The sequence below is a fragment of the Lampetra planeri genome, chromosome 31 (assembly GCF_965212315.1).
Source record: "Lampetra planeri chromosome 31, kcLamPlan1.2.h2, whole genome shotgun sequence".
In the NCBI taxonomy this organism is placed as follows: Eukaryota; Metazoa; Chordata; class Hyperoartia; order Petromyzontiformes; family Petromyzontidae; genus Lampetra; species Lampetra planeri.
The window spans coordinates 7,127,400-7,152,461 of record NC_136137.1 but is presented as its reverse complement, the minus strand read 5'-3'; the positions used below and the strand labels follow the sequence as shown (position 1 = coordinate 7,152,461).

Here is a 25,062-nt window from a genome sequence, read left to right as displayed (position 1 = left end):
CACTTTAAGATGTTTTTTGTTCATGTTTTTGTTTTTTGTTTGTTGCGGTTGCACTCGATTCAAGAGCCGAATGGCTCACAGGGCTACACCTAATAAATGAACTTGAACTTGAAATGAACCACAGCGCTTGGTGCCAGGCTAGGTGCCCTTTGGAGACCAGGTGAAATGTCGAAGGCTCGCTGGACATATTATGGGGCAGGCCCGAGTGTCATGGGTTGACCGACTGACAAGACTGGTAGACTACAGATCATAGATTACAAAGGCAAAGATCCCCCACATATAGCCTTAGACCGAGGGTAGGTGCGGCTAGCAAACACCTAACATAAATACACACACTACTTTGAAGCACAATGTCAACGGGGACATCATCATTCTACAAATTTTAGCACGCTAACCAGCCTATAAAATGGAGAGAAAAGGGTAACAATCAAAAATTGCATAATGATCGGAGGACCACAAAGGATTTGTTGAAGAGGAGCGAGTGAGAGAGAGATGCAAATGTCCAACAACGAAAGGACTCAAATACGGTTCTCAGAATTTACTGTAAAAAACTATTAGAAAAAATAAGAAAAACAAAAATCAAAGGATACAAAAAACAGAATTGATTAGAGACGTCAAAATAAGCATTGGGGAAGTGCAAAGGCAAATATACAAGGTGATTGGGTTATATCGTGTAAATATAAAGACCGAAACAGGATTTTCTTCACAACTCTGGCCGTTGCCTGATGAAGCTGGTTGTAATTACCGTCAAAACGTCATTCTCTCATTTGTAAATGTTGTGGGTTTACTTTCCAACACAGCGGTGTGCTGTACTCGTAACGAATTGGCACGTTTTGTGTACGTGACAAACCTTACTAATTGGTTGCGTCGGGTGGTGGCGGGTTTAACGGACACATTTATATATTTACGCGATCAAACACAAAAAAAAGCATCCGAGCTAGATAAAAAAAAAGGTTGGTTCTATTTGGGAATCCCACATGGTAGGTGGGTAGCCCTCGGGGAGAACGATGGGACCCAAGTCCCACGATGAAGACAGAATCCTAATATTCGTGGGGAGGAATGTTACACAGATCGCGATGGCAAAAATTCATTTAACATACAATTTTTTTTTTTTACCCACTTGGTCAATGGATGCGGATCTGCATTTGGATTGCATCACCCGCTGACTTGATTCACCGTTCCGGTAGGGACACAATGGAGGAGGAATCGGGTTCACAAGGTTTCAGTTATTGACATATATAAGTTGGTTCACTTGAAAATAAAAATCTCGCATCTCCAAAAAACTACCAAAAACACCAAAGACAAAATACCCCCGGTGAGCGAGTAGCACCTATGAAGGCCGGCACGGCACATGAGGGGATGGGTGGCTAGAACCACGTCCTTGCCTTCCTGGTGGCGAAGACTTTACTACACACCGCACCAGGTACTCATTTGAGGCCGAGTTGACCTAGGGAAGGCCCATGACCGGTTCAGATAATCGTCACTGGGTTGGCCGTGAGCGGGAATCGAACTCGGGTCGCCCGGTTCGTAGCGCGGCGTGCTAACCGCTATATTACTACTGAAAACACCACAAACACACTCCAACCCAGAGTGAAATCCCACCAAGAGATGGGGAAACGCTGCAATATGAAGAAGAGCGACACAGCTGGGCGAGGATTGGGTAGGCGAGACGGCTGTGTTGAGCAGTATGGGGAGTCGAGTGGGGGGTGGGCGTTCTGTTGTTCATGAACCCCGAGGCCTCTCTCCTCTGCCCCCCCTCCCCATTCCACGCACCGCTGCCCCCTCTGTTGTATTTGTCCAAGCCAATCTCACAGAAGGGGAGAGAGAGAGAGACGGACACAAACATCCTCCCTGGCATGTGTCCTACGCAGACCGTTGGGGCAAGTCCTGTTAGCGGAGCACCCCCGTGAAAGCGGGAACAGCACACGATGGGGGTGGGGGGTGGTCAGGACCACGCCCGGCCGCTTTTGTCTCCCCGAGTGGCGATGTTTACTACACACCGCAACAGGTACTCATTTGAGGCCGAGTCGACCTGGGGGAGAAGGTCCAAGACCGGTTCAGATATTCGTTACCGGTGTTGGCCGTGAGCGGGAATCGAACTGGGCCCGCCGGGTTCGTAAGCGCAGCGCGCGAACCGTTGCACTACCGCTCCCAACACATTTATACATACACAGACACCGACACACAAAGACTGACACACACAGACACTGACACACTCAAACGCTTCCCATCGCCCTGTCAACTCATTCCCCCCATTTGACAATCATCGCCACGCTTGGTTGCAGGATTTAGCCCCGCCGTGCTATCGCAAGGCTTCGTTTGCTTTCCTTCGCCTCCTCATCAAGTGTCCGTGCCGCGCCCGAATGTCTCCTTACATGTCAAACGATCTTGAGCAACCGACAGAAATGCAACGATATTCTAGGTGGAAGGGGACGAAAACTAAAAAAAATTGGCAAAATTATTCGGTCGAGCGTACGTTCACAACTAGAAATATATATATATTGCACACATATATCCTGGCTTCGATTCACGGTTCCACCATCCCAGGACTCGCTCAGTCATCACCGACTCGATGGCTATAACAGCAGCAATGCACATCTCCTACATACTGCACGGCCTTCTCGTCCCCATTGCTCCGTCTCTGCCCGATCCACTAACCTCGGCCGCCCTGGAAACCACGTGGGGACGCGCACCCCCCCCCCCCCCCCACTTGCTGGAACAACCTCCACACCAGGCACCACCTACGGATTTGCTCCACCTTTGCGTGGTCCAGCAACCCCCGACTTACTCATTCTCACCACCCCCCCCCCCTCCTCGTCAAGATGACGGACAAGCAGGACGCCCGTCCGGACCACCCTGCTCCGTACCGTGTGGGAGGCGTCGTGACGTCGTTATTTTGGATTGGGGGATGTGGGGGGGGAGAGGGGGGCTGTGTGTAATGATGGGGGGGGGGGGGGGGCACTTGTGGTATTTTTTTCTCTCTCCGGGCTTAAGTACCTCGACACAAAAATCCATACCGCCACATCACGCGCACACACAAACAAAGACAAAGACCCCCCATATAGCCTTGACAGCCTGTAGGGGCAAGTGCTGTTAGCGAGAACCTATGAAGGCTGGAACGGTACACGAGGGGGTGGTGGGGTGGCCAGCACCACGCCCGACCACCTGTCTCCCCAGTGGCGATGTTGACACCGCCACTGGGTAATCATTTGAGGCCGAGCCGACCTGGGGGAGGCCCAAGACCGGTTCAGATAATCGTCACTGGTGTTGGCCGCTAGCGGGAATCGAACCCGGATCACCGGGTTCGTAGCACAGCGCGCTAACCGCTACACCACCGCTCCCCATAACACCCCCCCCCCACCCCCCTTTTCTCGCTGGGCTAAAATAAGCCCTGCATTGGCGCGCGCGCGTGATTTATTAACGCGTGCGTGTGGAATGGGGCAACGCGTAGATGGTAAAAGGTGCAGCCCTACGCCACCGCTATAGCGGTGGGTGTCCTCCCACCCCGGGGGAGCTCTAGAGACCCATCTAGACGGTAACACACAGTACTGTATTTGGCCTACTATCAAAACACACACTGGCCAGACGTTTTGGAAGGAGGTTGGGGGAGTAACCACACAGGAGGAGAGTTATCCCCCACATAAAAATCGGTTTTCCACTTTCTGACAACAAAACAGTTGTTAAGATGTTAAAACACCAAACTGAAACCTTTTGCAAGGAATCATGTCTGCATTAACCACTTATACTTGTGGTGAACATGCAAACAAAAAACATGCTCTGACAGTATATGCATTGTCTTTGAAACTGATTGGTCCACACCAGAGACAGCTTTCTTTAGAGCCTCGTCTCAAACAGTGTTAGACCATTTTTCGATTTAAAGCTTTCGTAACTGCAGGGATTCATCTTCTTGGTTCTTTCGGTAAAGTCACGTAGAATGGAAATAATAAAATAATAAAAATAAAACATTATAAAATAATTCTCACGACAGAGTGTCTCCTCGACAGACCTGCTCTCCACCTGAGGACAGCTGCTTGCGTTGTGGCCGAAACGTCGTGAGAATTATTTTATTATGTTTTATTTTTATTATTTTATTATTTCCATTCTACGTGACTTTACCGAAAGAACCAAGAAGAGTGTTAGACCAGAGGACGCCAAAAGGCGAACAGCACAAAGACAATGCCACCGTCAGGACATTGAGAGCTCGGGGTGAGCAGCTCCATCATGGGACCTCCTTTGCCAGCGGCAAAATATCCAAAACCTGTCCTGTGCTTAATTATATTAATTAGACCGCGAGGGAGATGCGAGAATTAAACGGGATGCAAACGAGACGGTTACAACGGAGACAAACAACACTCAAGATTCTCTCCTGGAACAATTTCACGCACAAAGCGGTCACCTGGCATACCGGATGGGACTCGTGCCCTCCTGCAGTTTCAGAGCAGCACACCTTTGTGTACTACTGTAAAATCTCGATTTAAAGCTTTCGTGACTGCAGGGATTCATCTTTTTTGTTCTTTCGGTAAAGTCACGTAGAATGGAAATAATAAAATAATAAAAAATAAAACATACTAAAATAATTATCACGACGTTTCGGCCACAACGCAAGCAGCCGTCCTCAGGTGAAGAAACAGGTCTGTCGGGGAGACAGACGCTGTCGTGAGAATTATTTGATTATGTTTTATTTTTTATTATTTTATTATTTCCATTCTACTGTAAAATCCATTAGTGTACTTGCTGTTAAGATCGTGTCAATTGGCTACTAGACTCGTGTGGACCAACTTCTGTCCATTATTCGCAGTGGTGGCTAAACACGACTGTTTGCCCGTCCATCTGCCTAATAAATAACACCCCAGTGTAGTTTATAACAGACTGTTGGGGCAAGTGTCGTTTGCAAGCACCTGCACGCAACACACGCGGGGGATAGGTGGCCATCAACAACCGCGGTTCGCCGCTTAAGTGGCTGTGACGTCTCCACGGCGCTTGTGCCATGCTGGGTGCACAGTGAAGCCTCGTGCAGTGTCGAAAGCCTGCTGGCAGGAGGCCACGGAACAGACCCAGGTGCCATGCTTCCACGGACTGAGATGGCTGGCTGATACACCAACAGTGCTCCCCGACTGTGACAACTCTCCGCTCGTTAAATTTCGATTTAAAGCTTTCGTGACTGCAGGGATTCATCTTCTTAGTTCTTTCGGTAAAGTCACGTAGAAGGGAAATAATACAATAATAACAATAAAACATAATATAATACAATTCTCACGACGTTTCGGCCACAACGCAAGCAGCCGTCCTCAGGTGAAGAACAGGTCTGTCGGAAAGACCATTCAGACGCTGTCTTTCCGACAGACCTGCTCTTTACCTGAGGACGGCTGCTTGCGTTGTGGCCGAAACGTCGTGAGAATTCTATCTCATAATGTTTTATTTTTATTATTTTATTATTTCCCTTCTACGTGACTTTACCGAAAGAACCAAGAAGATGAATCTCCGCTCGTTGTTGCGAGTTTCGCTCTTCTGCCCTCCGCTGTTGCTGGAGGGCGACTGCCTCAAACTCCCCAGCAGCAGCAGCAGCGTCCTTCACGAGCCTCCTCCACAGAGGGCGATCTTGACACCGCACTGGTCACCCGGTCAAATCGGCGAGTCCAATCACCTCCGTATCTTTACATTCTCGATCAATGTCACCACACGCACACTCACACTCACCGGTTGGGGGTCGCAGGACACGCGCAGAGGGGTCCTTCCCCGCTCCACTCGAGGCAGCCCCCCCTCCGCTCTCCGCTGTGCTGGGCGGCGTAGCCATTATGAATGAACCTTCCCTCGGAGTTGAACTCAAGGAGATGTTGCGTGCCGTAAGACCCCCCCCCTTGGTGTCCTCTTGTTTCTCCGTCTCAGAAAGGGGTTATCCCGGTTGTGAAGACCTCCCGAAGTAACAGCCGGACTCCCGTTCTGAGGTGGCCGATGAACGTTGGCGAGCGAATGCTGTGGAGGGCAAAAAAACAACAAATGGCACTTTAAAATGTATTATAATCTGCATCGTGGCGACTGAGTACACGTCCAAAAAATGCCCAAAACGCCAAGCGGGCAGCAACAAACAGCACTAAGTTTAAGAGCGAAACAGGATTTCTCCACAACTCTGGCTGTCGCTTGACGATGTTGATTGTAATTACCGGCGAAACGTCGCCCTCGAATTGTAAATGTTGCGGGTTTACTCCCCACACCGGTGTGCTGAGCTCGTAACTAATTGGCATCTCCCGTTCACGTGACAAACATTACTCGTTGGTCGTGCGGCGGCGGCGACGGCGGGTTTAACGACGCGTTTATATTTTACGCGATATAACCCACAAACTTCTGCTATGGAGCACCAAGTTGCCGTAGTGGACACGAGTAGAAGACACCGAGTCTTGGATCGAGGAAGGTTGTAAAGAGCTTGGGGGGGGGGGGACGAGAGGAGACGATGGGAGGAGGGAATTCCAAAGTGGAGCAGTGCGAGGGAGGAAGCCGTGCAACAAGTTTGATTCCCGCTCATGGCCACCAGCCCGGGTGATGATTATCTGAACCGGTCCTCCCACCTCCCCCTAGGTCGACTCGGCCCTTAAACGGGTATCCTGCCGCGGTGTTCGTAGTGCGTGGTTCTTGGCCGGCCCTTCATTTCTGTTCGCGAACACACCACATTACCCCCCCCCCCTCCGGCAAAAGGTCCGGTTAAGGGGGGGGGGGTGGGCGGATCTTTGTCTTGTGCACGCGCGTGTGATGCACGCCCGTGGGTTCAGAGACGGGGGAGACGTGGGGAGGGAAGATGCGGAACGGGATGAGGATTTCCTCGCTTCCATCGCGCAGACTCAGTGGCGATGGCTGCGCATCGAATTCGGCACGCGGACGGGGCCGTGTCGACCTCGTGGGAGTCCAAGGACCGGTTCGGGTAATCGTCACCTGGGGTGGCGTTGGGTGGCGTTGGGTGGCGTTGGGTGGCGTTGGGTGGCGTTGGGTGGCGTTGGGTGGCGTTGGGTGGCGTTGGGTGGCGTTGGGTGGCGTTGGGTGGCGTTGGGTGGCGTTGGGTGGCGTTGGGTGGCGTTGGGTGGCGTTGGGTGGCGTTGGGTGGCGTTGGGTGGCGTTGGGTGGCGTTGGGTGGCGTTGGGCGCCAAATGGAACTGCGGGTGGCCGGGGGTGTTCGTAGTGCAGCGCGTGAACCACTACACTACCGCTCCCCACGTACAGCAAATGCAGTACACGTGGATTGAACGCGCGCACGCGCGCACACACACACACAATCAACGTATTATATAAAACGTGCAGTGCCAGTCATCGCATGCAGTATAACTGCTCGTTCGCATATACAGATGCAGTATAGTTTTACACATATCCCGCGTGTTGTTACACGCGTACTGCACGCGTCATCAGCAGCAGCCATGGTCAATCCATTGCTGGATGATGCGCATTCCATAGCAAAAGACAAAGATGCCCAGTATAGCCTTGAACAGACTGTTGGGGCAAGTGCTGTTAGCGAGCAGCATCTATTAAGGACAGCGCAGCAGACGAGGGGGGGGGGGGTGACCAGCACCACGCCCGGCCGCCTTTGTCTCCCCAGTGTTGCTATTTACACACCGCACCAGGTACTCGTTTGGAGACCGAGTGGGCATAGGGAAGGCCCAGCACAGGTTCAGACAAATCGTCACCTGCTGCTGGCCACGAGCAGGAATCGAACTCTTTGCTCGGTTCCTAGCGCAGCGCTTTAATCGCTACACTACAGCGCTCCCCACATTACATGGCGTGTACACGACGCACACACACACAAATACACACAAGCATATGAGATACATGCGCACATATGCACACAAATATTCGCATTACAGTTAACACAAACTGCACACCCATCAGTTCACACGCACGTGTGAACGTTGCACACACACACACACACCCCACCAAATGGTCGTTAAAAGTTAGGTGGAATGTACCCACGATTTACCCCACCACACGATCGATCAGCTGTGTGGGTGAACCCACACGGTCTCGACCGCCGGGTTTCACTGCCGCGGCGGGAGATGGGAAGCGAATTCGAGAGCTCATCACCGACACTCACCCTCGGGTGGCACCTCCCATCGCGTCTCTCAGTCGACAAGGTGCGTGGTATAGAGCGGTAACCGGTTTATCAAAACCGGTTTATCAAAACCGGTTTTTCAAAACTGGTTACCCGGGATTGAAAAAATAAATGTAACCGCTCTTCTATAGAAACATATTACACACACAACAGATATTTGCGCTATATTTTTAAATACACACATACAACATAGACCGCACATATTACACAAACCGATATACAAAGACACCAGATTGTGGATTACACGTCCTAAAAGACACAAATACATATATGCATGCGTGCAAACACACAGCCTTCTATATATATCATAGCGCACCACGCACCACACACTTAAATGTAATCTAAATATTAAAAAACTCTGATTCCTCCGCATAGCCTTAACCAACCGCTGGGGCAAGTGGTGTTAGCGAGCGCCTATTAAGGCCGGCACGGCACACGAAGCGGTGGGTCGCCAACCACCGCGCTCGACCGCCTTTGTCTTCCCAGTGCTGATATTTAAACATCAGGACTATCGAAGCCCCAGGAACGGTTCAAATATTCGCCGTCATCTTTCATTGCTCGCGAGGCGGGGAAAAGAAGCCGGGTTCGCATTGCGCTAACCGCTGTCCCACCGCTCCCCACACACACGCAACACCGCATTTCACTGTACGGATTATTATATACTGTACATACAAGCACGTATGAGACACACACACACACACCTCGATTTACATTAACATCTTAAAATCGTACAAATATAACAGCCTCCACACATTCATAAGCTGCTTCGCGCACACAAATATAATGATTACCCTCCCCTCCCGGTACAGCCTTTCAGAGACTATTTGTGGGGGGGCAAGTGCCATAATCTACTACCGATGAAGGCCGGCACGGCACGCGAGGGGGGTCCAGTGGCCGACGACACGCCCGGCCGCCTTTGTCTCCCCAGTGCCAGTGTTCAATCCATTACACCGGATAATCGTTTTAAGGCTCAGTCAACCTAGAGGAGGTCGCGCGCGAGACTCTTAACCTCGGGTTTGTGTGCGCTAACCGCTGCGCCACCGCTCCCCACGTACTAGCACACACGCGCGCGCGTGTGCACGCGCGCGCACGTGTACATGCACGCGTCTGCACGCGCGCGCACGTGTACACGCACGCGTGTGCACGCGCGCGCGTGTTCACCGGTGCATGAGAGGCAACGGTAAAAGGCAATTAGATTAATTATCTTCCTATAAATCGTAGAAGAATACATTTTATCGCGACGTTTCGGCCCAGTGGTCTTATGCCGGAAATTAATGCGAGCGGACAATTATTAATTACACATTTTACAAGCGTACATATGTATATAACGAACACACATATATACACAATGTATATATTTCACTGTGATGCATTGGACATGCATATAAGCAGTGGTATAAGCAGACACGCTTATCGGCTCCATAAACACACCTGCACACACGGCTAGACACGCGTATTGTGTGTACAGAACACGTATGCTGTGTAAATACTCACACGTACAACACTGTGTGAACCCACATTCACACACCAAATCATACGTAAAAAAGTCCGCCGATCTTGTCTCCGCTATCGGAGAGCCTGGTTTGTAATTGGAGCAACCGCTACGATTTTAAATCCGCTCCCTCCTATTTCAATAACCAAACCATCATTTTTTTACCAGCGTGGTGAAGTATGGTCAAACAATTTCCCCCCGCCCGATCGATACGGCGTGGGGAGGCCTTCCATCTAGCAGCGGATTGACAAACATCTGTATAAGTAATGTTCACCATTGGTTTGTGCGCGGCCAGTGACCTGGCCCAATTGTCTTTGTAGTGAAACCCTCCGCCACCCGACAGTCAAAACAAATGCACATTGTCACGTGGTCGTGTACAATCGTTGTCAAAAGCGCGCGGATCATTATTATTGTTCCAACTCACGGCTAATATAATCAACAACTATCTTACAAAATTAAAAACAAAATCGCAGTCAAAATACGACGTTTCGCTTGAACTGCGTGGAAAAAACCCACGATCCGAGTGAGTGTAACGAGCGTGCGATATGCGACGTGGTGTTGGGACTAAGAATGGTGTGCGGATGACGAGCGAGTGAAGAGTGTCGATTCTGTTTGGCCGGAGAACGGAGGCGGCTAAACGGGTGCGGCACGGGCTCGGAGAAGAGTTGAACCGATGTGTTACAAAGGAGGAGGATGTGCAGCCGTGTGGACTTGCCGACGATTGGTACCAGCGGTGTCAAAATCGGCCTTCATGGGAGGAGGCTCGTGAAGGAGGCAGTCGCATTCCAGGAGCGACGCTCACAACAACGAGCGGAATACCAGGCGGATATAATACTGCAACATTTGGCACAGTAGGAAGCACAGGTGGTGGGGGCATGTCAGTCATCTCAGTCAACCCACGGCACCTGGGTGTGTTCCGAGACCTCCTGCCAGCGAGCCATCGACGCTTCACGTGGCCTCAAAGTGCACCTAGCCTGGCACAGGCGCCTTTGTGACGTGACCGCCACTTAGGTGGCGAATGTCGGCTGCTGTTGGTGCGATGGCGATTGCGTGCGATGGGATAAGATGGGGGTAACGTGGTGTGTGGGGGGTGGGGTAGAGGGGATGCGTGATGGGGAGGCGGGGTGATAGCACCATCATTCAAATTGTGTTGGACACGCACGGCTAACGTAGCGAGACCGCTGCTCGCTACATATGCAATGGTCGCGCACGCGCCTTCACGTGAGCCTCTCGTTACGATCTTCTTAGGGGGAGAGCCGTGGCGCGGCGGTTGGCGGCATTGTGAGACGATCCCGAGTTGAGCATTCAGAGTCAAGATTCCCGCCGGACGGATTACATCGGTTGGGCAAAACTATTCCGGACAGGTTACTGGGGCCTCCCCCTAGGTCAATTCGGCGTTAAAAAAATTTAAATAAATCTGGGTGCGGTGTAAAAACCCATCGGCACTGGGGAGACAAAGGCGGCCGGGCGTGCGTCTGGGCCACACGCCAGCTCGGTCTTTGTGCGAAGCGCTTTGCCTCCGTTGACGCCGACTAACAGCACTCGTCTCAACAGCCATTCAGGGGATCTTTGTCTTTGTATGAAATATCGCTAAATCGGGGACATTCATCTTTGTGTTTGCCAAGGTATGCGCTTGTGCATATTAAAAACATATATATCTACTACGAATACGCATTTACGATATGTGTATTTTATACACTTAGGATAAAACATTAAGTACTGTACACATATGTAACTGTTGTCAGTTGACTGTTGGATGAAGGCATATCCCCCGCACTCAGCATCGAGGGGCTGCTTGACCATACTTCACCACGCTGGTGACATTCAAGTTCATACGGACGAGGCTTATATTCGTCTGTGCGCTGTGAATGTGTATACAGTATACAAATCACGCACGGTTTTTTTTGTATGGCTAATTGGAAAATGTGTTACGTACCAGGTAACTCAGTCTAGGCATACGCGTAAATAACATGTTCATGGGGACAGATTCAATACAATATCCCGCTCTTCTCCGGATATTTACGGCGAGGCAATATACGAATATCTTACAGGGATAATTATAAAAACACGACACGTGTGTGCGCGCGCGCGCTATTCTATTATCATTACGATCATCTGGACGTTCCGACCGATCGACCTTCAGGAATTATTGAGGCTAAGATCGCGAGTCCTAAATATTCTGGGAGAAGATCATCATCAGCAGCAGCGGCGGCGGCTATGATTGATCCACTGCTGGATGAAGGCTAATCGCAACCCGCCGCTTATACTCAACGACCCTACGATGGTTAAGAATCCACTTGGCACCTGCACACAGATTCCTGCATCGCTCCATCTCTGCCCGTCGGGCGCCTTCTCGGACGCGTCGCGTTGCATTGGCGTCCCGTCACCCATCCCTGGCCGTCTGGCACCGTCTCGTCTAGCCCCGAGTCGTGCCCAAGCCCTCCCCCTTCCCCGCGTCCTAACAGTTTGGAGGCTTCCAACCCAGCGTGCCTTCTCCAATCTTCGTGGTTGATTCCTCCTCCCGTCGTCTCTCGCTCCATTTGCAGACGTGCATCTCTGCACGTGTTTGTTGTGTACACTTCAGTTTGTTTTTGTTCGTTCGTGACCCGTCTACCGGAGAAGGTAGTGGACAACGCTATCCATTTCGTGCGTTCTTTTGCACGTACACGAAAAACGCATGCGAAATTGTGCACATTTATTTTAGAATAGTAGGTGCATATATATGTAACAAACGAATGGAATGGAATCTGGCGTAATTTATGAAGGCAGCGTGGAAATGGGTTATGTCACTGTAGTACAAATCGTACTCAATATAAAAAAAACAAATGCACACTACTATATATACAGGAAACACCTCTGCATAGATACAAATGTACATATTTTGCACTGTGTAATATATACTACGTTGGATCACGTGAGAATCAACACGCATGGATACAAAGACAACGAAATAACTTGGAGCCCTTTGTCAATCGGCTGCTGGTCATAGGCGGGGGTGGCTGGGGGGAGCGTTTGGCCATACTTCACCACGCTGGTCACGGCGTGCAGGGCGAGGGGGGAGATATTTGAATTAAGGGTCATTGCCCGAAACGTCGTTCGTTATAGTTTTCCTGGTAAGGCCAGTGTGTGTTATACGATTGTCGAGTTCGTTTTATGTAATTTATGGCGGGGAATCGAATTCAGACGGCGTCGTTCATAATGCAGCGCGTCAACCACAGCGCCACCGCTCCCCCTATGTCGATACATTTCGTGTGTGTGTGTATGTATATCAGCAAACATTGCAAGTGTATATTAACATTCATGTATGCGTGCTTTAGTAGTACGATGGTGATACATGTATATATTTATAACGTACGTGTGTTAACAGATTTCAGAACATTAAATAGGACGATGACCGCGACACGAGAATTATAGAGACACTTACACACGCATACGTTTTATTATTAGCAGACTATTGGTGCAAATGCTGTCTGCGAGCACCTATTAGGGTTGGCAAGGCACACGACGGAGGAGAGCGTGGCCAGCAACACGTCCGGTTACTGCCCGTCTCCCCGATACCGACGTTTTAGACACCGCACCAGATGCTCCGTTTAGGCCGAGTCGACCTAGGGGGGGGGGGCTAGGATCGGTGAAAGTATTTCGGGGTCGTTAGAAGCGCACCAATTACTACACTACCGATTGCCCCACACGCACACACACACACGTCCATCGCACACACGCATGCACACGCACAGATCCGCACAGACAATTAGGTGCTTGCGAACAAGCATTTGCCCCAACGCACAGACACGCTGATACAAAGTGGCCTGACGTCGCGTTTGATTGATGGTCATTTATTTAACGAAATGAGACCCATTAAGATATGTTTTTGCTTGGAAGGAGCTTCGTTAGGAATTGTGGTTTGCCCAGATATATAATTAGTAGGAGATGTTATCCGTGTGCCCATCTGACCATATAGCCCGAAATGTAGCCGACCGCGTCCAATATCGAACGCAAAGCAGATGTAGCCCTGGACAGAGCATGGACCATGCATAACAGGTGTTGTAGGTCTCTGCAGGCTCCGGCGTCGTCAGCAGAGGGCAGTGTAGCTGAAACATTTATCAGCATTCAAGACGTCGTGGAGACGGCGCCAGATTCAGGCCGAGGGACCCAAGATTTATAGAGGGAAGGAGGGAAGTGGGTATATATATTGCAAATACAATTCCGAATTCAATCATTTACCGATGTAAAGTTAACGAATCCCAAAAACAGACGTCCATTGACATTAAACGCATGTATAAATAATATTTTTAAATGCATTTTTAGGATATATTTATATTTTTAGGGGTAATATTTTACCATTCTTCAACTATGTTTCGTTCGAATTCGCAGGGTTCTTGATAAGAGTTTTAATAAACGGATTTTATGCGACCCCACTGGAAACGAGAGAAGCATTTGACATAAATAACGGTAATAAAACATTAACTTAAATAAAACAATGACATTTCAAAAATCTTACCTCCGCTTAGCACGGCTGGTTGCATTCGGTGCGAAAGAAGTCCATACCGACATACAGTAAATAACCCTATATGGTGTCCTTACTTTCGGGCCACCCTGTATCGAGGGAGTTTGGGTTCTTAGTGTGGGAAGGGCACCGCGGTACGAGGAGATGATGGACACCGATACGGTGGTCCCACACCGACGGATTCACCCACCCACTCTCTCTGCACAGCCCCCACCCCCCACCCCCCACCTTAGCCACACCTGGCTGCCCAGCGGCTTTGGGAGCTTCTTAAATCTCGACGTGATCCACCAACCCTTTTGCCTCCCAAGCGCTGTTCTGTCGAAGTCAAAAACAAACCCAAGCGATGTTTCGCCTATTGCGCCCCACTCACTTACAGCCGTGCAGTATCCGGTGGTGCGAATTCCACATTTCCTATGGCGGGAGCGAGTCTCTCCATTAGGACCCCCCACTGCCGATTTCTCCAGAGAAGTGGATACTAATTTTATCGACCCTGCCGGGGGAGGGACGATTGGGTTGATCGACTCCCCCCGCCCCTCCACCACCATTTGAACTCGCAACCTTGCGAGCGACGCGGCGAATGTACACCACACCCACGTGTTTCACCATCGGACGATCATTTTTATTCCTCCAAGGTCGGATTGTCAACCCGGCTAATGTCATCGTTCCGCGACCTTCAGGAGAGTTATTCTGGCTCCGTTATCACACGCGTCCGTCCGTGCTAGCTTACTGCCCTGCCAGTAAATTCGAGCGTACATTACAAAACAAAGACAAAGCCTCCCCCCTCCTGCTTTCCCCGTATAGCCTTAACAGGCTGTTGGGACAAGTGCAGTTAGTGAGCACATACGAAGGCTGGAACGGCACGAGGGGGTATGGGTGGCCAGCACCACGCCCGGTCACCTTTGTCTCCCCAGTGGCGATGTTTTGTTTGTTTTACACTGCACCAGGTACTGGAGGATTCGACCCAGGGGGACGCACAGAACCGGTTCAGCTATTCGCCACCAATATTGGCCGTGAGCGGGAATCTAACTCGGGACACCTGGATCGGAACAGTGCCCCAGCCGCTACACAATCCGCTCCCGACACAGAACACCACACATCAGACACATCAACAATTACAAAGACAAAGGGCCCCCCGCGGCTCGGTCTTACAGGCCGTGGATTCACTTCAGATTAGCACGGTTGGCTACGTACGGCGCGAAAGAAGTTCGACAAGCACACATTTCAGGGGCTGTTAACGATCACCCATTAAAGGCAGATACGGCAAACTATGAGATTTGCGGTCAGAAAATATGTAACGGATCCCCCCCCCCAACCTCCACCACGAATTTAATTACCGTGTTGGCCGCATTATTTAAAAAAACCCGCACTTTCCGTCCCCGTATTTTAAAGCAGAATTTGGGGATGGTTGCGTCATATAATGAGTCCAGTATGTGTGTGTGCGTGTGTGCGTGCGCGTGTGCAGATTTGTAAAAAAGCTTTATTGACACCAAAAGAGCAGGGGACAAGCGAGGAGAGACATCCTGGCGACTGTCACGGGGGGGATGATGTGCACCGGTTAAGACCAACAGCAGTGTCAATCAAAGGAGAGATGGATACCCCCCCCCCCCCCCCTTCACCGGACGAGATGGAGCGACGAAACGAGCTGTTGCCGGCACGAGGTGGAATGTGGCACGGCGCGACCGTGAGAGATGGCCACGACCTGGGGAGACCCATCCATCCAGCAGCGAATCGAGACTGGCCGATGAGGATTATTATGTTGACGAGCTCGCGTCAACTCGCATCCCCGTACTTTGATTCTACGCTCCGACGTGTACTGCCGTTCCCCCCCCCCCCCCCAGCCTTCACTAACCCGCACTGACCAGCGTGGTGAGGTATGGTCAAAATAGCCCCCCCCCCCCCGCCTGTCACGAACCGGACGACCTGGGGGGGGGTCTATTATCATCCAACGGTGGAGTGACAAAGGGGGCTGTGCAGCATGTTCGTGCGTTGACCGTATCGGGAGATGGAATGTTTTTAAATCCGATTCCACAGATTTCATTACAAATCCGAGCACGTCGATCCTATCGCGTCCCATTCAGGTGGCCTCCCTTTTCCTCACCCCGCCACCCCCCACCTCCCCAGCAGTGACTTGATCGCATCATTCTTATTGTGAGGCTTCCTTACCCAGGGAGATGCCTCACCGAGTCTCACGACCCTCTTTCTCAGGAGGATCCTGCCGAATATTCGTAATGGGGGGGGGGGGGGGGGGTGGGGGGGGGGTGGAGGGCCGATGATTGCGACCGCGGGTCGGGTCATTTTATTTAAAAAAAAAAGTTGTGGCACATTTGGACCGCGACGCCGACGCACAGGGTGGAATTACGTCAAGGGATCTTGGACGTCCGCAGTGTAAACAAGCGGGCGCGTATCCACACGGCTCATTAACCACCGGCAGTATTAAACAGGGCGGCCGCTGGATGTCGAACCGTAAGCATCTGCAACAGCAAGCTTGCTGCTGGGCCATGGCACAACCGCCCAAGAGCACGGACCGTGTGTGTGTGTTGCCGTACGTGGGGGCGTACAGTCCGTCTCTCCACTGCTGGATGAGGGACAGCTCCAGGCCCCTTCGGGTGATGGCATTTATTTGACCACACTACAAAAAACACGCTGGTCAGTGCGTGATGAAGGCGTTGGAGCATAGAAGTACCGTACAACTGTGAATGTTGCTGCACTGCCCAATGCTGCCCACCACGTGGCCAACTATCGCAAACCTGTTTTTACGTGATGGTCACTCGAAGCATTGGCCAGGCTCCAAACCGGCTTAGCTTTCGAGGGGAGGAGATCGTCCACGTCCTGGGCGATTGTTAAATCGCACATCAAGTCGTAAGGTTGTTAAACGTTTGCAGTATTTGCATTACCAGTAACCGCATTAAAACAAATCTCCAGCGAAAGCCGGTTAACGGGTTTCTGCACAACTTCAGCAATACACCTTTTTAAAACTGTCATGTCAATTTGGCAGGTCACGCCTGGATGGGGTACAGCCACCGCTTCCAAGTCAACTGGTTAGCGTGGCAGAGTAGGCCAAATACCATTACAAAGCCCCCCTACTCGTAGAGGCCCTTCCCACAACAGTCGCATGAGCATAGCAATTTCAGGGCTGCACCTTTATCTTCTTAACTGAATAAAAACAAGGGCAAGTGTGCTAAGCGATGACCTCGCCCGCCGTGCGGTTTGTTACTGGTTGCACGTGCGAAATAAATTAGCGCATTGGTTACTAATAACGCAACTCGAAAAGGTTACCGCTTCCTGACTTTCTGAACCGGTAATAGATTCTGAAAACGGTTAACGATTTACCGGTTATCGTTTAACAACCTTTGTATCGTATACACACGTACACCACCTCAACAAAGTTGCTTTTGCACGCACGCAGTTGCTAAAAAACACGTAGATGAGCGCACGTATACTTGTGTAGAAGTACACGTAGTCGTGTACCCGTGCGTGCACTTGCATATCTCGAACCCTAGCGCAGTCAACCACCCGCCCTCCAAAAGTAAAAAAAAACACGTGTAATGCATAAGTGTGTGCGTGTTGATACAGTACACAGTCATAGTTATTAGATTAGACAACTACACAGCCATATACCGTACGACGCGCAAATACATCCACACAGCACCCTGGGGCAAAGCACTGTGCTTTTACAGAGCACGTGCACAAACGGCCGGCCGCCTTTGTCTCACCCAGTGTCGACGTTTATACACCCCGCACCAGGTAACTCGTGTTTAAAACAAACAAAAAAGGATGAGTCGAGTTAGGCCGGGGGGGAAAGACGCTCATCGTCACCGGTACAGGTATTCGCCAGGTGAGGTTGACCGTGAACGCGAATCTAACTCGGGTCGCCGTGTCGCGAAGCGCCGACGGCCAAACGCTGCGCTACATACAAAGAAAAACGTGCACACGCGCCGTGCACATGCACGCACACACACACACACGCACGTGAGCGTAGCGCAGTGCACTGATGAGCTCAGCTCACGCGCGCACACCTGTACGCGTTCACCTGTTGTGCATGGCAATGCGCGTGCACACCTGTTAGTCAGCGAGCACCTGTTGAAGCTACGGTCCGGGGTGATGGCTATGGTAGCCTATAGAGAGCGTCGTGTACTCCCCGATTGCCCCGCTTTATCTAACATTCCATATTCAATTGTAATGAGCACTTTATACGCAATATTATTTTTGACCGACCGTGCTTTCGCCCCGGGATTGAGCGGTGGCGCAGTGGTTAGCGCACTGCGCCGTAAACCCGGCTCCAGTCGGGTTCGATTCCCGGGCAGGGCTCTCGCATCCGAAGGATATCTTCCACCGGTCTTTGCACTCGCACACGAATCCCCCCCCCCCCCCACCACCTCCCCGCTACTAACCCGCGCGGTGAAGTATGGTCAAAGAACCAAACGAAGTGGCGGCAGGGGGAGGGCGGCATTCCAATCGCAGTAGATTTTTTTTATTGGTGCGATTTGTACACGAGAATTAATGTATCCAGGCGAAGCCCCATCGAGATTCGTTGTGGCGTTGTCGTTGGGATCGAAGTCCTTTATTGAACCACAGGTGACGAGCAATTGATATGGATCATTCATTTTTTTATTACGTCCTTTATTTAGCCAGGTGAGCTCGCAGCGAGATTAATAGTCTTCTATTAAAGTTCCTTTTTTGTGTTACCACATCAGCAATTGATACGGATTTTATATTTTTGATCGACGTCCTTTAACTTAGCCAGATGTCACTTTGGAGATTCAGATTAAAATGGCACGTTGGGTTAATTAACCTCGCAATTAGCCAGAGATATCGTTAGATTTAATTGCGATTTTATATTGTAGGGGGGGGGGTTGTTGAGTGATAGAATCGGGAAATCGGTAACAGTTTCCAGAATCGATTAACCGTTTTCGGAAAGGTCAGAAAACGGTGATAGTTGTCGAGTGGAGCGTCGGTAGCGGGTGCACGCGCGCGTACAAACGGGACGGCAGCCCGGGTCACCGCGTGGCGAGATCGTGCCCTCGTTTCTCAAGTTAACAAAGGGGGGTAGTAAAAGGCGCAGCCACTGCTCGCATAAGGGCCTCGCCACAAGGATGGATTTCCCCGGACGGCATTTGGTCTCCTCCTCCACGCTGATCGGACGTTTTGAAAGAAGAGAGGGGGGTGTACCCACACTTTACCCCACCGGACGCAACTTGCCGATCGACCGAGGAATAGTCATTCATGCTTGCGTGTATAACTTAATAAACGTTGCCCATTCGTTTCGTTTGCTGCCGCGCCTGGAGATCGAATCCAACCCGACGATTTCTGGATTGCAAGTCCGCTGCGATAGCAGACTCGGAATAATTTATTCTGGGAGAAATCCGATGAACTATGAAGCGGTAGAAGGTCCCTACGTCGCTTGGTTAATAAAGATACAACTCCAGCGTTAGTGCTCGGCAGTTATATTCGTGCAGAAAAAACGATAATCGATTTTTTTCCCGAACGGTTACCGGTAATTAAAACGGATGTAATAAAACGTAATCTTAAAAAAAACACGTATATGTAAATAAATATACTTAAACGAGTATATGCATGTACAAAGATCCCCCGTATAGCCCGAACACTTTTCGGGCAAGTGCTGTTAGCGAGCACCTATGAAGGCCGGCACGGCACACGAGGTGGGGGGGGGGGGGAGTGGGTGGCCAGCACCACGCCCGGCCGTCTTTGTCTCCCTCGTGGCGATGTTTACACGCCGCACCAGGTTACTCACGAGGCAAAATCGACCTAGGGGAGATCCAGGACCCGTTTAGATAATCGTCACCGGGCGTTGATCGTGAACGGGAATCGAACTCTGGCCCGACAAGTTCGTAGCGCAGCGTAGCGCTAACCGTTGCACTACGGCTCCCCATAGTATACGTTCATTACACACAACCCAGGCGTCAGTGCAAATACCCTCCCTGTACAACCTAGATATTGTTGAAGTGAAGATTGCAAGCACCTATTAAGACCACGACGGCGCTCGCAGGGTGTGTAGTCAACATCACGCCCGGCCGCCTTTTGTATCCCCAGCGTTGACGATTACACATCGCACTAATTAAGGCCGAGCAGACCTTGGGGTGGCACTGGAGCGGTTCAGATCCGACTCGCTTATGACGATGGCTGCGGCCCATATGATACGCATGCACGTGTAGAGAGAGAAGAGTACACACGTACACATGCACCACCTTGATATAAATACATAATTTTAAAAAGCGCCGCAAAAATGCAACTATAATTACACAAATGTGAAAAAAGCTCTCCCGTTCAGTCTTAACAGACTGTTGGGGCAAATGCTGTCATAGAACACCTCATGAAGGTCGACAGTACAAGAGGGGGTTGTGGTGTGGCCAGGATCACACCCGGACGCCTTTATCTTCCTAGGTGGAGGCACGGCGCCGGTTCTGATAATAGTCCCCGCTTTTCCATTAGAAACCACGCGCAAAAACCACCACGTATAAAATCATAAATGTACGCACACAAATATAAATACACGCGCGCACTACTCTCACCTGCACGCCCGTATGCACGCGCGTGTATTGGTGCGCGCGTATGTATATTAGAAACACACGCTAGCGCAGGTTTGCAAACGCGTGCACCACATATGCGCACGTGTACACACGCGCGCGGCCCGGTTTCATCTCACCCACCTCTGCACACACACCTGTACTCGGGTGGATGATTGTCCGCTGGCTTGGCTGGCTTGTTGAATGCGCTCCCCTTCCTCCTCCTCCTCCTCCCTCCCCTGCTTCACACTCCTGCTGCTTCTGCTGCTGCCGCTGCTGCTGCTGGGTGGCGCGTGCGTGCGGTCGAGAGGGCTTTGGCGAGCGAATGTTGGCTAAGGCAGCGGTGGCGGACAGTCAGCGAGGCTGGGCTGCCCGAGGCTGCTTGCTGATAGTAGTGGTGGTGGTGGGGGGGGCGGTTGATGTCTGGCGAGAATGTGGGTGGTGATTTGGGGGTGGGTGGTGATGGAAGGGTGAGTCACGGCAAGGTAGGTGTTGTTACGAAACGCAGACCTACTAACACCCCCCCTCTCTTCCTCCTCCCAGACCCTGGTCCTTACTTCAGACAGTCACACTCGGTTTCATTCCTCACCTCGGTATTTTCCGGAACGCTGCAAGGATGGCGAGGAGTAGCGTGTCGACGGGAGGCACCACCACTACGAGACTACTTTCATCGTTTAAATTAAAAGGGGAGACGTACGTGCAGGAGGGGTGTTTTCTGTTAATTTATTACGTTACTGGCTAGAGTACAAATGTGCGACCTATCCATAATGACCGTATTCTATTGTATTTGCTAAATAATCTAAAAAATGTCGCTTTTAATATCGCAAATGATGACAATGGCACAGAGAGAGACCACGATCCAGCAGCGTACAGGAAACAACGGTTGACGTTTCGGGACAATTGCCCTTCTTTGCTACGAAGGGTCATTGCCGGAAACGTCACCCAATCCGTTCTTTGTGCAAGGGCTTATTTGACAAAAGCGTCGGGCCGTTACATGCCTGTGCAACACAGTATATTATAAAAAAAAACATTTTAGTTTTGTTTAATCATCTTACGGTATTGCACCCTCGCCTTACGGTGTTAAAAAACAAAAACACACAAAGTACGCACAACGTTGCCCCGAGGCAGCGCCAGATTTTTTTGTTTACATAACTACTCCATACCAGAAACGTGTAGAAGAACATCTGGGAATGTGCGGATTACGAGACCCATTATGGCCACGTGGAGCACCCGGATAGCCCCGAGCTCTCAGAATTGTTCTAGAACAGCGCTTCTTAACCTTTACCGCAGCCTTGCACCCCCCCCCCCCCCTTTGTTTCTCAATCGGTTAAAACATGTATGTTAGCAAATAGAGGTTTGACAAAACACAGTAGTTGTACTTACGTGTCCGTGCTTAATGGGTTTGAGGATTTACCTTCTAAAAAATATATTATCTGGCCACGTCTCGCAGCCCCAGAAAGGGCATCTCGCACCCCCCCCCCCCCCCAGGTGCAAGAGCAGAGGGCCCGAAGCAGAAATTATATTGGGGGGGTAGGGGGGTGAGGCGCTATTTCCGTTGATAAAAAATCCTAGTGAGCTCACAGAAGAGATAGAAACAAGAGATAAGACACAGGGAGATGACAGAATAGATGCCGTCAGATGACAGAAGGAGTTAGAGACAAAATAAATATATTCGTAGGAAGCGTAATGGAAGACAAAAATAGAAAATGTAGTAGGATGCAGATAGTATTCGTTGGTTTTCCCCAAACTAATTAGCTTGTGTTTATGGAGGAAATTGACCGTTATTGTATGCGCCTCGATTTTTATTAATAGGGCAGCGCAATTGAACTACACGCCTCACGCAACATTCTACGGTTCGATTCCCACCTCAGGCGTCTGTGGTGTCTATGGTGTCTGTATGTTCCCCCATCCACCCAATTATCATGCATGGGTTTCCTTCGGGTTCTCAGGATTTCCTCTCACGGGAAAAAAAACATGCAACTGGTATCAGCCGAACATCCCCAATTAGTGACATTGGGGATCGACACTTGGAGGAAGCCTCCTTGAAAAAAAAAAAATTGGAGACTCGGGGAGGAATTTCTGGATAAATTTAATCATCTGCCGCGCTCACCCACCCATCCATCCATGTGTTAGGCGAGTTTTTGCTTCAATTGCTTATGCCTAGCGCCACCATCGCCTTCCGTTCAGAGATTCACAATGGCCAGTATCCGAGTAACCCTCTTCAGCACCGCTGAGATCTCAAACTCATGCCTTGGGTATTTTGGGCGTCCCTCTTACCACAAGAGGCTCAACGTGGCCGTGTTAGATAACCGATTTAACATTAGCGGATGAAAAATCGTATGTTTTTTTGGAAGTTCATAATGGCCATGGTAGAACAGCAATTTCAGCAGCTTCGAGATGTCAGGCGCAAACCCTGGCTGTGTCTGTATTGAACAATAGCCATTGCAGATGCTTATTTCACCACTCATGAGATCATACGGTCAAGCCCTGCAACTGGATGAAGTATACTCTTAGTTCTTTCGGTAAAGTTACGTAGGTAAAAATGAAATTTAAATTAATAAAAATAAAATACAATCACGACGTTTCGGAGGCAACACAAGTCTCCGTCATCAGGTGGGACCGTCACAGCCAGATTTGCTGCATCAAGTGAGGCAGGGATTCAAGATGCAAGCTCTTAAATACAAGTTAAGGGGGAGGCTTATCAGAATGTGGTAGCCAATGAATAGAACGTATCGAGAGGGGGTATGAATCCTTGCAGTCCCGAAAGCTTCAAATCTAGAACTGGATAAAGGTTTAAAACAAATTAGTTAGAATGCCGAATTTGGAACCCGATAACCAACTGGTGTAATCGAGAAAGACCGCAGGCCCACCGACTTTGCGTTCCCCGCACGGCCCCTGGCAGATTCACGCGGTGCAGTGAAATACCACATTAGATACAAAGTCCTCCAACCGCCACAACGATACAAAAAATTCACCACTGCAAGTTGCAAATCAATTAGAAGTTGTTACGTCAGGTTCTGGGAAGGCGAACCGTGAGCTCGTGCGAGGTCCCCCCCCCCTCCCCCCCACATGACCCTCGCATGCCGTCGATATTATTTTTAAAAGAATCGGGGCATTTAAAGACGCGAACCATGGGTGGAGTCCGACGGTATGCGACACTGCGGGATTACGCGTCGAGTCGGTTTAAAAATACGGTGCTCAAACCAAAGAATCTCCACAATCCAGCACGGCAGGGAACTGGCAACAACTGACATTTAAACCCAGTCCCGACGGGATCACACACACACACGCACCGCCCTCTCGTGTGTGCTCGCCCTCCACCCGGTGTCGGAGCCGCCAGCCCCAATGCTCGCGGACACCGCTCCGCACGCGGCTTGGTCAGCCCGCCTTCCCAGCCCAAGCAGGGCACGCCGAGGAGGGCACTTCGGGGAGACCTGGGGCCGTGCCCTTCTCCCTGCCTCGCCTGCACCCCGTCCACCACTATCGCTGCAGAATCTCCACCCCACCCTACCAGCCCTCCGGACTGGAGATCGCCCGAGCAAACACCGCTGGTCGCTCCCCGTCTCGTGGCCGCCCCACCCGTTCGCCTGCTGCCGACTTCCTTTGCCGAAGCTCCGGTCATTAAAACCTCCCTACGTCAGTTGGGTCCCTCACCTCCTGCGCGTCCTCTTGCTCTCAAACAGGCTGCATTCCCAACCAGGTCCTCGTGCAAGCAAAGCCCGATCACGGACTCTCCTCCACCCACAAATAAACCATCTCGCCGCAACTACAGGGCGAGTGTAAGATTGAACTCACGGCCTCAAAGACTGGTTCTTGCCAAACCGCCTGTTGTCCCCTCGTTGCTGCCGATTCACAAGTTGAGCACCACAACGGTGCACGGTCTCTCTGGTCCAAGCCAGATCGTTATATCCGTGTGCCAGCCACCACCCCCTCCTGCAGCCTCGCCATTGGCTCATCGGCCACATCGTGAGGAGCGGTTCACCCGTTTCCACCTGGGGGCTTTTAATTACAGCTTCCCCCCTCACCCACCTGGCTTAATCGGCCCTGATCGACACCTCTGACAACAGGTGGCTGATAACTGAATCAGTGGCAGGACCTGTTCCAGACCCGTTCTACCAACCCTTGGTTAAACGCGGAGATACGGTTCAGGCCTGCATTGAGGCGAGAGTTCATCGACCCCGTGACATAATTAAAGTCCAACGTTGCATATGAGAGAGTCACACAATCACCCTGACGAGTTGACCGTGCACACCCAAGTGCAGTGTCTGTGCACCGCGCAACTGTCACGTGCTACAGATGTTCGCTTATCCGACCTTGTCTCACATCCCCCGAAATACCTCAGGCCCCAATGAGTCGAATATGTGACGTATGTCTGTGTCTGTATTTAATGCACAAAGTCGAAGGCCCGCTGTTTCTCCGAATGAATTGTAGTAGCGGGTGCTACTGGCGAGCA

The 25,062-nt window shown here is 50.8% G+C and overlaps 1 protein-coding gene across 4 annotated transcripts in view; it reads right to left on the bottom strand.

The window, feature by feature from the left end:
* Positions 1-24,570, bottom strand: part of GAD1 (glutamate decarboxylase 1) — a 53,392-nt gene extending 28,822 nt beyond the window's left edge. Inside the window, exons 1-2 of one of the 4 annotated variants that reach the window (XM_078609163.1) lie at positions 24,405-24,570; positions 5,698-5,973 (exon numbers count right to left, since the gene is read on the bottom strand). In XM_078609163.1, the coding sequence (XP_078465289.1) occupies positions 5,698-5,794 (97 nt within the window). In that variant the 5' untranslated portion in view covers positions 5,795-5,973; positions 24,405-24,570. The other 3 variants (XM_078609160.1, XM_078609162.1, XM_078609161.1) reach the window with 3 other exon arrangements.
* Between the last annotated feature and the right edge of the window lie 492 nt (positions 24,571-25,062).